The sequence below is a fragment of the Pseudopipra pipra genome, chromosome 1 (genome assembly GCF_036250125.1).
Source record: "Pseudopipra pipra isolate bDixPip1 chromosome 1, bDixPip1.hap1, whole genome shotgun sequence".
Lineage (NCBI taxonomy): Eukaryota > Metazoa > Chordata > Aves > Passeriformes > Pipridae > Pseudopipra > Pseudopipra pipra.
In genome coordinates, this window is record NC_087549.1 from 119,393,141 (window position 1) to 119,407,648 (window position 14,508).

At 37.4% G+C, this 14,508-nt stretch overlaps 1 protein-coding gene across 4 annotated transcripts in view; it reads left to right on the top strand.

Annotated features, from left to right (window-relative positions):
* Positions 1 to 13,047, top strand: part of TBC1D5 (TBC1 domain family member 5) — a 319,471-nt gene extending 306,424 nt beyond the window's left edge. For all 4 annotated transcript variants that reach the window (XM_064673504.1, XM_064673496.1, XM_064673525.1 and 1 more), the window contains 3 exons: positions 2,277 to 2,356; positions 3,099 to 3,275; positions 9,177 to 13,047. In XM_064673504.1, coding sequence (XP_064529574.1) covers positions 2,277 to 2,356; positions 3,099 to 3,275; positions 9,177 to 9,470 — 551 coding nt within the window. In that variant the 3' untranslated portion in view covers positions 9,471 to 13,047. The remainder of the gene's footprint in view (positions 1 to 2,276; positions 2,357 to 3,098; positions 3,276 to 9,176) is intronic.
* The last annotated feature ends 1,461 nt before the right edge of the window (positions 13,048 to 14,508 follow it).

The following is a 14,508-nucleotide window of genomic DNA, read 5'->3' on the forward strand; positions in this document are numbered from 1 at the left end:
TAATCTTGATAAAGTATGTGATGATACAAACATTTTTACTAATTTTTACTGCTGGCTAACTTTCATGGATCCATTCATAAGTTCTTAGAAATTCTCAGCGTGCTGGCTCTTCAAACACAGTTACAGCTGGGTTTTGTAGCCATGATAGATTCTTTTGCATCTTTTTTAAATACTGACTTATAAAACATCTCTAAAGAACAGTAATAATAGTAGATTATTTTCAGATCGTGTGGAATGCCTTTCAGCTTTTGTTCTCTAGCTCTTATTTTCCTGATTTTTTAGATTTCCTTCATCTAGTCTTCAGCATGTTGGAGGTTTGTTTTGAATTATTTTCTTGGTCCATTGGCTTAGCCAGTATACATGCCTTAGTTCTTTAATGTATGGTTTTAATTTATGTTGGGATCAAACACTATGGAATGCTTTTCTTTTTAATGCTGAGGAATGGAAAAGACAGTTGAATTGAGTGATTCGGGCTGTGATCAAGCATATATGAATGTATTTTATTTACCAAATTGAGAGACTAGACAATTTAGATGTAAAGTGTAAAAAAGCATTATGTTTTTTCTCAATTCATGGTGCTACATATTTGCAGAAAGATCTAGGTTTTTGTTATTTCTAGTCTTCATAATGCAGTGTCTTTCTCACGTAAAATTTGTACAAGACATCATTCAATTGTACTACATTTGATTTCATTGTTGCAGACTTTGCCACTGTAATATGGTAAATAATGCATGCTAAGTAACGTGAACATAGATCTCCTTGTTCAGGTAGGCTGCCTGTGCAAACCTGAGGTTTCCTACCTTCACTGATGCTCTTGACCTTGATGCACCACCCTGGCTTTTGTCAGCTATTGCCTTTCATCGCTCTAGCCTCTTTTATTCCTTCTACTTTCCAGATTGCTTTTTTAGCAGTTCAGTTAGCATGTAGGCTTGGATCTTTTCTCCTCTTTGCCCTTTCCATTCTTCCTTTATACCCATTACTGATTTCTGGTCCACACTCAATTTCAAATTTGTGTTTATACACAGCTTTTAAATCCACCTCTCTGCTTTTAATCTTTCTTCTTGTACTGTCTCCCACATCTCATTCTTTTGCTATTTATTCTGTAAACACAAAACTCATGCCAGATTACTCAATGCCTTTACTTGAAAACTCATGTCAGAGTTGGCGGTGTCATCATATTCATCCTTGTCAGGATCATCTATTACAACACTTCTGGCTTTTCACTGGTTTGGGCCCTGAACATGCAGGATGTTTTTAAAAACAAACAAAAGCAATGTAGGTGTGGATTAATGGTATAAAGCTTTTGATTGTGAAGTACCTGGGATACAGATACTCAAGAGCAGCAAAGCATTCTTCCCAAATGAGTGTCACTGAGGAATTTGGGCTCAGAATGTGTATGTAAAACAGGAGAGGCACAAAGGAGTATCCTGTCATTTTTAGTTGACAGGTAACATCTCATTCTGCCAATCTGTCACCAGGAATCTTTGCTGTTTTCTTAAAGAGGAAGAAAGAAGGAGCTACGAGGCCAGAGAGTCATCTGACATAATTTAAAGAGTCTGCAGAGCTATTGAAGCTATAGTTTCTCTGTGCTAGTTTGGACTGTAGCATTGCCTGGAGTTGTCCTGCCTCCTACAAACACTGTATACCAGGGTCCTGAAATGCATCCTTGAAAGGACCCCACTATGGGTATGGAAGGCAGGAGTCTTCGGAATTGTTGGTACTGCACTGCTCCTTCTGTCAAATAAGTTTTGTTCAGCCCTGGGTCTTTTATCTAAAAGAAAGAATTGGGAAGGGCATGAAACTTCTTATAGTCTTTTTATAAAGAAGAAGAGCATTCTAGCATCTGCAGTGGCCATGGGATTAAGATGAAGATTGCTGAACTCCTACCTTAAACCTGTCTGTGAGATGCAGCAGATTCCTCTAAATGTTCTTGAATGCTTTCCAAAGCGTCTTCACGTTCAAAGCTGTATGTAACGCAGAGGCTGATGTTGTCTTCTAGGGGCCAGTAGTAGCCCGAGTCCCTTGGTACGCAGGGACAATAGCAGTTCTGCAGGAGCAGAGCATTGCTGGAAGCCTCCTGGCAGTAGTGCCAGGCTCAGGCTGGCCTCATCTCTGCAGCTAATCAGGTTGTCAGCCTCTGTGGTTTCAGTGTGGAATCATATTTGCAGGTCACAGAATTTTGTTTTTGAAAGCATCAGTCAGTGGTAGGTTCACAGCACGTTAGAGTTTATTTAGGGTATTTTCTCTCTTTACCTTTTTTTCTTTTGATGTTGCAGGAAATATTCAGGAAGTCATTTTACAAGAACACTTGGAAAAAGAAGATGAAATTCTGGTTTCCTTGGCTGGTTTGAAGCAGGTACTACTATTGCTTAGCTTAACCTTCTTGTGCCCTTCAGGGCTATTCATCCTTTCTATTTTTTCTCCTATTTTATTCTTTTTGTATACTGCTGTTTTGTCTTTTTGTAGCTGTTTTACTAGGGCATCAAGCATTGTGGTGTACTTTTACTTATAAAGGTAAAGTTCAGCTATAAACAGTTTAAATTATTTGCTCAGTATTTGCTCCTGTGAAAGTTTTGGAGGCCTCAAACCAGAACTGAAGAAGTGCAACCCTGAGTGCTGGACTTAAGCCACGCTATCATCTTTCTTAATGGAAATGTACTTGCTAGGCAGTAACCGTGCCTATGTCCCCATTATTTAAATGTGACAACACTTAATGTCATCGAATTAAAGAAAAAATACTACATACATAAAATGAGAATGCTGCTGAGCATCTGTAGCTTTGATTATACTGTCCTCTGCTCTCAAAATACATTTTATGAGGAAAAATGTGGCATATGTTAAACGTATAATGAGGTAGGAAACAATCTTAACAGTTTCGTTCTCTTTAGATTTCTTGTTTTCCAGATTCTGATACAACCACATTTAACAGTTATTTGTATCTTTAATCAATATAGATGTGAATATTGACTTGCTTCCTGTCTTTTCAAAGCAAATATTTTGGGGAAATGGTTTATGAAAGCATTCTGCACAGAGCTTTAGAAAATACAGAATTTCTCCAAATTTTTAACTTACATTCCTTCCCCTCCCATTCAAAACAGATCAAGGATATCCTGAAGGGTTCATTGCGTTTCAACCAGAGCCAGCTGGAAGCTGAAGAAAATGAGCAAATCACTATTGCCGATGATCACTACTGTTCCAACAGTCAGAACAAGGGGGCAGGTGATGTCCTAAAGGGACCTGTTATAACAAAGCAACAGTTCATCTCAGGACAACAGGTAAGATAAAAACATCTCAAGCAGGCCGTTGGTGACCTTCCATTTTTTACTAGCATGTCCAGATATTACATGGGACACACCAGCATTCCTGGTGCTTATGGAGAGTGGTTGGAAGTGTATCTTTAGCCAGTGTCCTACTCCCATCAATTATTTTTATTGTAGCCTTATGCTCCACATGTGGATATTTAAGTCTAAGTGTTAAGTGGTGTTTGGGGGGAGTTACTCTTTCACATTGTTTAATCACAAAATCACAGATTAATTTCTTACAAAAAAATGTAAAAACTGCAGGTAAATGTTCCCATACCAAATGTTCCCACATGATTATTCTCATTGTCCTTGTCCTCCAGGATCCCATTATGTAAGAGCTGATTAACTGCATTGCAGTGTATTCATGGCTAGGGCCAAAAAGGAAGTAGCAAGGAGGTTGCTTTTACCTTCTACTTCATTGTATTGACTTTCTCCTTGAATCAGTAAACAATGTTTTCACATAGAAAGCATACAGTCATAGGACAAGTTCATAGACAGATGTATTTTCCTTTGATGCTGAAAGGTCCTCTGTCTAAGACTCAGTCCAACTCAAACAATATCTTAAAAACAAGTACTTTTGTATATGCTTATTTCTATATTGGAGTTCTGTTAAGTCTGTCACCCCACTGCTGAAATTCACACTTATAAATCAGCGGCAGCACTATCACCTAAAAGTCTAACTGAGCCTGCCATCAGTTTACTTTTGACAAGTTTACTTAGGAACTACAGGAAGTATTTATTCATTTTCAGATAATGACACGGGGTCATTTTGATTTATTACACACAATCCCCCTGAGTTAGAACACTCTATGTTAAAAAACATATTTTTATTGTATTTCAGTATTAGAAGCAATACTGAGATTTATTTTTTTATACTTAGTAATGGCACCTTCAAAGAGCAAAGCTTTGATAGAAAGCTTCCCTTGTTTGTTTAACTGTTGTCATTACAATCACTACTTTCTGACATAATTAAGTGATAGGTTAAACTGATGTAGCATATTGGAATGTTCATATAATGACCTCCTATTTTTGTCCTTTATCTCCTGGCATTTTATACAGAGTACCTTTGGCTTTCTTCCCAAAATGGCAAATAATGTTTTTCTGATGATTTTTCACTTCTCGAAACTGGAAGGTAGAATGATATATAACATGACAACATGCTGTATGTGTGGGGGCAGACCCTACTTATGCTGGAGAAACCCTTACTCAGAGGCTGGTCTAAGCCATGTATCATGGAGGTGCTGGAGATTTGCATTTTGGGTACTGGGAGTGGAGCAGGTGAAGCCTGGTCTGCACAGGTTTCTTTCCAATGGAAACTTTTGGGGTGATGTACAATGACATTTGTTCTTATCCCAGCGTGTAGTCAGGATATATACATGCAACCCCAGGAACTGACTGGCATCTGTGGGTCCCACAATTTCAAAGGCTGCTTGTAAGTCAACTATGACCCACGTGAGTAGAGGCTGTACAAGCTGAGCTGCTGCAGAGGATTAATGATGCATTGGCACTGCATGGTTTATGTTTGGAGGTGCAGGACATTAACATGGATTAGCCTCCTCTCCCCTTATCTTCTGGAAGTTCCAATTGTGATAATGAGAAACAGCCCCTTTGACAGAAAGAAAAAGATTAGAATTAGACATGACAGTCCAGGAGGACTGTTAGTATCCCTAGTTAGTTCGGGATACTTTGTCTGTCTGTCTCACTATACCCTAGTTAGTCCGTGCTGTTGCTGAGCCCATCATCTTTAACCACCATGGCTAAAATCAAACAGAAAGAGGAAAGCTTTGGACCCCTTTTAATAAAAAACATGAAAACAAAACTGCAGAATTTAGTGGATTGTGAAATTAGACTGTTAATTTATGGGTCACTTGTTGGCCCAAACCAGGCCACAGCCCAGACTTTTAGCTCTGCTGAAGAAAATGGGCTGCCCTGGTGCCCTGGGTCTTGCTGGGAGTACTTACTGAGAGCTGAAAGGGGATTAAAAACAACCACTTCTACACCATTGAATGCATTTCTTGCTAAGTAAATTTTACTGTATTTGCATTTTCTGTGACTTTGGTAATGCATGTAATTCTACTTGGTGTGATTTATACTGTAGAGATTTTTCTGTGCTGCAATTATAGGGATATTTTCTAGGACAGCTGGAAAAGTTACAGGTGTAGCTATTCTGTAATTGAGATAAAATCTGGTCTTTTGTGCTTGGTTGTTATATAAGTATAAATTATCATTTTTGCTTTTTTTTAAAGTGCTCTTCCCCTTTTTTGCCTCAAAATCCCCTTCTGGAAAGTGAGGATAAAGGGTATAGCCCTTCTTTAGAAAGGAAAGCTGCAAAATTAAAAATGCAAAAAAAGTTAAGATAAAGGCTCGAAGAAATGGAGCATTTTTTGGAATGTTTGGCTTTGGTAGCAGTATGCAGTTGACAAACAGAAGGCTTCTGTTGCTAAATAATGAATGATAATTAACACATTATCTTGCCTTTATGTCTGTTCAAAGAAGGAGGCAAAACGAGCTGCTGTTCTTCTAAGCTTTCTTGAATTGTATCCTTGCAGTTAGTTTTAACTCATTCACAGTGTGAAGGCAATTGAAATAAGCCTGGTCCTAGTGGCTATATTCATCAAGAAAAATTGTTTGGAGAAGCCATATGGCAACGGGCGTAAGGTTGTTAACTTTCAAAGCTACTGGAAGTATAATTCTGTCATTTTTCGTTTATTCAGTAGTGGCAGCAGATGGGAAAAAACATGCTTCACGTCAGCATGAGTTTCCTGAAACAGAAACAGACAGAAGAAAAAGGAAGGAGGTATTTTACCTCTGGAAATATCAGTACCAAAATACCAGTGTATGCCAGGGATAGGCAAACATTTACAGGAGGCCCTTTTATAGCATTTTGGAGTCAGTATCTCTGCTTTGCTGCTACTCTGGTACTTCAGTGAGCTATAGGTCTCCTTAACCAAACCAAAAAGTGTGGGTAGCATGAAAAGTAGTGTTACAAAGCATAACACTAACGACAAGGAATTAGGATGAGTAATTTTCTTTCCTTTTTTTATTAAAGGGCAGGGTGATTTTTTTTAACTGCACAAGAGTGCATTTTTGAAAGCAGAATTTAGGAAATTGCAACAGCAGTACAAAGTGTTTATGATGGAGGGCCCTTCCTGAGGGTCATTGCCAAAGGCAAGACACCCTGTTATCTTTGGGGGTGCCAGCGAGGAAAATACTGATCTTGATGAGCAGGTCTGTCACTAGGTAAGAACTGTGTTACCCTGCACAAGGAGGCGCCATCTCAGGTGTGAGGACTTAAACAGAGCATTCTTGATAGGTTGGAATAATAAATTGGAATAATTTTGCGAAATGAGACTGTACTGCATTCCCTGGGAGCATGGTGAGACACTGGAACAGGTTTCCCAGAGAGGTGGTGGATGCCCCATCCCTGGAAACATTGAAGGTCAGGTTGTACAGGGTTCTGAGCAACCTGATCTAGTTGAAGATGTCCCTGTGCCTTGCTGTGGGAGATGGACTATGTGACCTTTAAAGGTCCTTCCAACCCAAACTATTTTATGATTCTATTTTGATGGAGCAGAGCCACGGCTGTGTGCTGCCTGTGTCCTCACCCCCTGGAGATGGCAGCTGACTGACTGACAGCTCATGAAGACAGCATTTCAAACAGACAAGATGAAAGCAAAAGGCTAATTAACAACAAATGATGTCTCAGCTCAGAAGTGTTTAAATAGTGAAGTATCTCTCCTTGTAGAATGGATCTGTTCGTTTTTAACTTCATGGAAACTGCTTGAAGTTTTTGACATTTGAATTGCTCTGGTTCTGCGTGGATCAGAAAGTTTTGAGATCAATTTTGATAGTGTTCAGCAAAGGCTAGTTGTTGATATTTCTAAAAGCAACCTGCTGGGTTTTGTATGAATTTTATTAAGTCCTCTCAGGAAAATGAATTTGTATCAAAAAGTAATAGATGTAAATTTCTATCGGTGTGATGACTGTCTTACACTGGGACTTGTAAAATTAAAAGAAATACTCTGGACTTAAGATATTTCCATTTGAATTGCAAAGTATTAAAATTAATTTATTACAAAACAGAATACTGTACGTTATACTTATAATAATATTAATTATATAATATATTATATTATATTTTGTAATTATACCTATATACTTGCAGATAACATGCAAAAATTATAAATTATTAAACCAGAATATTTTCAAAATTTACTAGAAAGGGAGATATTTGAATCCGTATTCAGATAAATTTGGGTCACAATTCTGTATTTGAATACATTTTCCCATTCAGCTTTGTGACTTTTAACAATTTGTAGCTGCTATGCAAATGACAACCAAAGACTTCCAGCTCCTCCATTTCATTGTACAGTCATTCTTAATCTCAGATGGGTTTTGTTCCCTGAGCTACTCTACAGTCCCCTTTCAAGAAGTTCTGATCTATAATAAGTAATCAAAGCAAGAAAATAATTTTCAGCTGTAATAATAAATTTGGAAAATAAGTTTTGCTAGTGGGCATGGATACCATAACTCCACTTATCACTTGCTGATGCTTGTGATGATCTCCATACTCCAATTTTACTTATGTTGAAGACCCAAGTGTATCTCATTCATATTATTCCTGTTGTTCTCTTCTGTAACTGCTTTCTTTTTTCTGTAATACCCACAATCTCTCTTTTACACCAAAGTGAATTTAAATTTTTTTGTTTGGTGAAAGAGTCACAGCTGAAGGGCTTGTATTGCTACATATGTGGACATACACACTTCCCCAGCTGCCCCTCTACTCTCCTTTTTCTCAGTCTCGCATTCATGTAATCAAATATATTGGTTTCAGTATCACACCACTTCAGGATGCTTGTACCTCCAGGCTGCTTGGCAGGTTGCATTATTACTCTGAAAAAAAATTGTGTGGAAGCAACCAAGAAAGCAGTCATGCTCTTGTTAGGGAAACATAGCGCTAGACAGGAGTTGAATGCCTCTCTTGCAGAAGAACACAAAGCGTTGTCCTTTTGGGTTGCAACCAAACTAAAAGACTGCCAGTTTTCAACACATGAGAAATCCCATTTTACTGTATATGGCAGTCTTCCTTTCTAATTACATATAGCTCTGATTGGAAAAGCTGGGTTTCTCCTGAATATGGCTAGTATAATGGAATATAAGATTGCGACATCATGGAGTTTTCTGATACACTGATGTGTGGTCTTTATCCACTACCTGAATGCTCAGGGACACACATTTCCCAAGGTCTAACCAGACAGAATTGGGAGTCCCAGACCCTCATTTTCTGAAAGAGTTAGGAAATATTCAACAACGCTAACCCTAGAAGCCCTGGGAACCCTGATCTTTTGAACACAGACTGGTTCACACTAAACCGGTCTAAGTGTGGCTCAGATTCCACAGGTCAGGGTCTTACTAGGAAATTTGGTATCAAACCATTCCTCTGACAAGATCCAAAATACCATTGTTCATGCAAACCAGCAAAAAATTCCTCAAAACTACTTCTACTCAAAACTAGTTCTAATTACTGCAGAAAACCAATATAATTACTGAAAATCTTCACAGCGGTAAAGTATGTGTTTGATACTTAGCTGCTGTGATCACTACATGGATGCACTGTGATGATAAGACATGTAAGACTGCTATACCAAATAAAGTATTTTTAGAGTGTTACATTTTATGCTTTTGTAAATAACAAATAAATTACGTCATCTGAAGTTAATATCCGCTTTATTTTTTACTTTATTTGGACATTACTACTTTTGGATAATAATTATTCGTTTGTCCCATTTCCATATCCCTGACATGCATCATAAAACTTGTTATTTGGTAAAATTGGTACACACTTTAAGTCTTTTCTGTGCTGTTGTCTCACAGACTACGACTGACTCGAGCACTAGTGAGAGCAAGAGTGCTGATGACTATATTATGGTTTCCAAAGAAGAGGAAGGAAGTAAAAGTGCTGTTCCAGAGCCAGTGCAGTCCCTTCAAGCACACAAGGAGTCAGTGGTGAAGCCAGAAGCTCCATCTCGTTCTTCTTTGATATTCTCTGACCCACTGATGGGTTCAATTTCAGCCTCCTCCAGCAACCTGAGCTCCAGCCCTGATGACGACAGCAGTAACAACAGCAAAGATTCTGACTTTGCTATTGTCAGCCCACTGGACATCTAAAGAAACAGGTTGGGAGAGTTTGGGAAGTCAGTCATTACAACTCAGTTCAAATTCCTATGATTCCACGGGCTGGATACTTTGTTGGATTAGAAGGGCAGAAAATAGATAGAGGTAACCCATTTCAGCTGCCAAAAGCCTAAATTAAAATAAAAAAAAAAGGCAACACAAATTTGACCTTTTTGAAAATAATATACACCTTTTAATAACTGCCTTAAATAATGACTCAGTAAAACCCAGTTCTAATATAGTGTTATTCTTAGTTATACTGTTACTTTACTTAGGAGCATTTTTGCTATAGAACTGTTGCTTTCCCAAAGCATAGAATAGTATGTGCTAGGTACCATAATGGAAATGTGTGGATACTTGGCATCAGACCTGAAGCAGCAAAGACAAGCCAGATTTAATGTTGTCCTTTTACAAAATATGCTTGACTGGGTATTCTGAGTAGGAAAAGGTACTGTTTCTTATGAGACTGTGATTAGAGAAGTAGGGAATGAATATCAGAAAGATTAAAAGGATCATCCTGGTAGTTTGTTCTCCCTTAAGGAATCCTAGTTTCTTCATTTTCATCCAGCAATAGCCTGAGGTGTGTTCAAGGCAGAGGTTTGTGTAGTTGTTCCTCAGCGCTTACAGGAGGCTGTGTGACAAACTCCTTGAGAATGGGAAGCTATACAACAGAGCCTTATTTCCCTTTGTCTCCTTTTTTTTTCCCTTGAGAGTCCCCAGTTCACCTGTTCCCCTCTTTATATTTGTCTACTTTTACTTTCCCTGGCATGAATTATTTTTTATTTTACTGAGACTACCACAGTTAAAACAGTAGGTGCAAGGGAAATAACAGTGTTTCGTAGTGTAGATCTGAGCCAGTTGAACTAAAACTAGCTTGAGTATGATAACTTACCAGGGAAGGTTGCAAAGTGAAATGAAATATTCATAATTAAAAGCACTTTATGTCTCATTGCTATTATCTTCTATAGACTCTGTTTACATATATTCCTATACAATTTCCATATTTCTAGTGAAGAAAACATAATGGTGCAGCAGCATTAACCAACAGAAAGTTTATAATAAACTCTATAACTTGTTCTTCTATGGAAAAGTGTATTTCTTTCCCATCAAGTAGCTAGTGCATTTAATAAGAGCTTTTTCAAGTAGATAAGGGGTTTTTTTGTGCTCTCTGATCCCTTTAACCTCTGCTGGAATTCAGAAAATTAAACCAGTGGTGAGTGGACACCTCTTCTTGCAGGGTCCACACAGAGCTAGCTTGAGGAAGGAATGCTAGTATATCACTCTATAACAGCAGCAAAAAGAAAGTATTATTTGCTTTGAAGATGCATATCCATTATACTATGCAACAACTTCATAATTGCATGATGAAACTTGTGTTTATTCGAAGGTAAGAAATGGTAGTTATTTGCTGCTTAGTCCGTAACTGTAGATGGAGTGAAGTACCGTATTCCAAAGATGAGGTGATGTGTGATTTACTGGTCTTAGATTTTACAAGGTCTGTGTCAGAGGCTGAATTGAAGAGTTAATTGTCATGTAATTACGTAGTAGTTGCCATGTCCTTACATGTTCAAAAGCTGTCATGTAGTTCTTTGGAGATTATTTGTGCCTTGTAAAATGTTAAAATACTAGAATGTTATGAGCAGGCATAGCATCATACCTCTCTACAACAGAGTGATGCAAACAGTCAGATGACTATTTAGATGAAAGATCTTAAATGCGTAACATTTACAAAAGGTGTTTATTTTGGTTTAATTTTAAGCTTCATAGAAAATCACTATGGAATTCAGCATGCACGCCTGTCTTCAGGTTTATTTTATTTCCCTGAGTTTGCATGAATGCCAGAGGATTAGGTGGCTGTTGATTTATTTAGGTCTTTCAAGCTTTTCTAGCCTTAACCCATTAAGCAAGGCTTGTGCCACACCACCAAAAATGGGAATCTGTTCAAAAGCTACCTGTGGAAAGAGGAAAAAAATATTCTGGGGACAGAGAGAAAAATTTTATATTCTGTGATACATAAACCTTCAAAGATTCCAGTACTTTGGCGGGAGAAAATGTTTTTACTTCTTTTTTATTTTTTTAAGCATCAGTCTTTTGATTTCTATTCTAGTTGGTTGTTTCAGGGATCACATTGCTATTTTCTTGAACGGTCTCATTGCCAATGGAAGAGTGTGATTTGTACAGGTTTTTTATTTTTGTAAGTTAGTTGTATCTTTAATATTGTATATTTTAAAACAGCAGTAAAAGTCTGTAAAGATTTTGGGAGTTTCCAAGAAATTTTTTCTGATCAGTGAATACTGATGAGCTGAATGCGTATCATGCCATGGGACGTGATAAAAATCTTCAAAAGCAGAGAGATGATTATACGAATAAGAACAGAGCAAATTCCAGTAAATGAATCTGCTTTGGCTGTACCATGTCCTTCCACATCTCAAATATGTTGTCTCTGATACTTGATCGTAGTGCAGAGATAGTTAGCATTTTAGTATATTCATCAAGTTAGAAACTTGAAAGTTAGATAAAATGTCAAATCATCGTCCTGTCTTGTGTTTTGTTAAGAATATACTGAGAGAGAAATTGTCATTTAAAACATGAGATTATTCTTTTTCTCCAAAAATTACCTGTTCATAATGCTCATGGATAACAATAATCGGATAGAAAAATTATATGCATTGCAAATACCGAGGAAAACTAATAAGGCATTAAGATATGTATCTGAGACTGTTGTACTGTATCTCATATCTGTAATTTATTACTTTAAAGTCCCTTGCATGTCAGTTGTATGTACTGCAGAACTGCAGTATCATATTTTGACTGGGTATTGATTTAGTCGTGGAGCTTTGCATCTTTACTCTGGAAGAACATCTCGCCCGCTTTATTAAAGAAAAAATTAACAAAGTTTCTGGGCTGTGCTTGTGCTGTTTTCTCAAAAAAGAGGGAAAGCTTTTTGACTAGAATACTGGAAATATTATTTCTGAGAGCTAGGGTGATTAAAAACTTTAAAACTATCGATATAAGCACAAAGTTTATTAATACTTTAATCTGATTTTATATATGTGATCCAGGGAATAAAACTGCTTGTCATTTATCTCAACTGAACAGTATGGAATATTTCCTATTTTTCCATGTTTCTTGTATCAGAAAATAACAAACCAGAATTTAACATGGTGTAACTTTTCTGCAATTTCATAAAACTCGTATAGTTTCATCATTGTGTCTCAGTCACAGTACCTGTTTCTGTACAGTACTTATCTGAATCTCAATACTTTATTTCACCCTCTTAACTGTTTCCTATGATTCTCCAGTATGTTCTCATTAGGTGGCACTGAGGCAACTATTTAAAAGATTACATTTCAGATTTAAAGTGTACTTGTGCCTGGCAGTTACAATGTCATCTGTTCAAATACAGCAATCCTAACATGAACAGATTTCCAAATTCTGAGTGTCAGCCCTTAAATAGTACTTCTGATTTTGTGCTGCATGTGTTGGTCTTGAACGAATGATTCTAATGTTTTATTAGACTTGAAAAGGTGCAATTTCATAAAATAAACTTCATTTGGCTACAGAATGGTAATTACACTGTCTTGTAATCTGTGCTGTTCTGTTGAGAGTGATTGTATACAGTCTCTGCATTAGTGTTTCCTGTGTCACGGAGTCTGCTAGGCTCCAGCTTCAGCAGTTAGCTAAATTTAGAGATGAAAGAGCATGAAAGAAGGTCATCAGAGAAACAGCAACTTCAAATGTGCACACAGGCAACTTGTTTGCCTGCTTCTCACAACGTATTTAACCACTACAATGGTAAGGGAGGTTTTAGGTATGTGGGAGGATCCTGCAAGAGGCAAAATGCACAACCCTGGAAACAGACAATGAGCTAGAAGGGCTGCAGCTTGAGACTCTCTTAAACTGTGGGTTCTTTAAGGCAGGAACCATCTTCTTCTCTGTTCGTACAGACCTTCTAGCATAGTTTGCCATGATCACAAACACTGTCAAGATGATGATGATGATAATAATAATAATAATAATCTACTCATTATTTCACCAGGTTTTGCTCTTTCAAACAGTGAGCTAGATTTAATTCAATAACAGTAACTGAGCTGATAGCAGTAGTGTAGTAGCAGAGAAGTTTGGTCCCACACTGCTAAAATAAGTGCAACTGAGGAGCAGTCACTTAAATAAATAAATTAAAACCAAAGAAACCCCGCACCAGAAACAGGACAAAATTATTGCCGAATACAAAAAGCTGTATTTCTTTCCAGACATATGAAGTAGAAGAAATGTTTTCTAAACTGTGCTTCAGGTAGCCATTGTGTACCTTGTTTGACTACATCAGGTAGGTTTGTGCAAACCTATCTTTTTTTTTTAGCTTTCAAAAGCCTAGTGATGCAAGGATGTGGGAAGCATTAAAATATGTCAGCTGCAGAGGGAAGACATTGCGGTTCCATTTTCTGTGAATGGTAAGAATTTGGTCTTTCAAATCCCACTGATTTAACACTTTCACTGTCCTCCATGGTGACAACATGAAAAACCCTGTAATCATTTCCAGAGATCTGATGGGAACTCTGCTGCTTAAATCATCACATGCGGTTGTAGAGCTCTGAGATGAGAAAGTTTTCACAGCTTTGCCTTTGACTGTGAGCTTCAGGGACTCACTAACTCATGCAAAGAAGCATTCAAAGATACTACAAATTATCATGTCAGTATTTGAGACCTTTTGAAATATAAATGGCTACATAATTTTGAGATGTAAGAATAGTTGTCACAATATCTTTACTTCCCACCTGCTGTGTTAGTTGAATTCAGCGGATGGGGAATATAGTAGCATTTTCACAGTATCATTAAATTGCCCTTTAAAATAAGAGAGAAAATAAAGCAAACAGATATTAAAAGGCAGATTGTCAGAGGTGTCATATAGCCTACTGGATAATATATACCTTTGTGCAATACTCAGGAACATTTATAATTTTTATCCATAAATGGGGGGACTTGCAACATGCTGGAACACATGACAGAAAAAGTAAATGAACACGAACCTGTT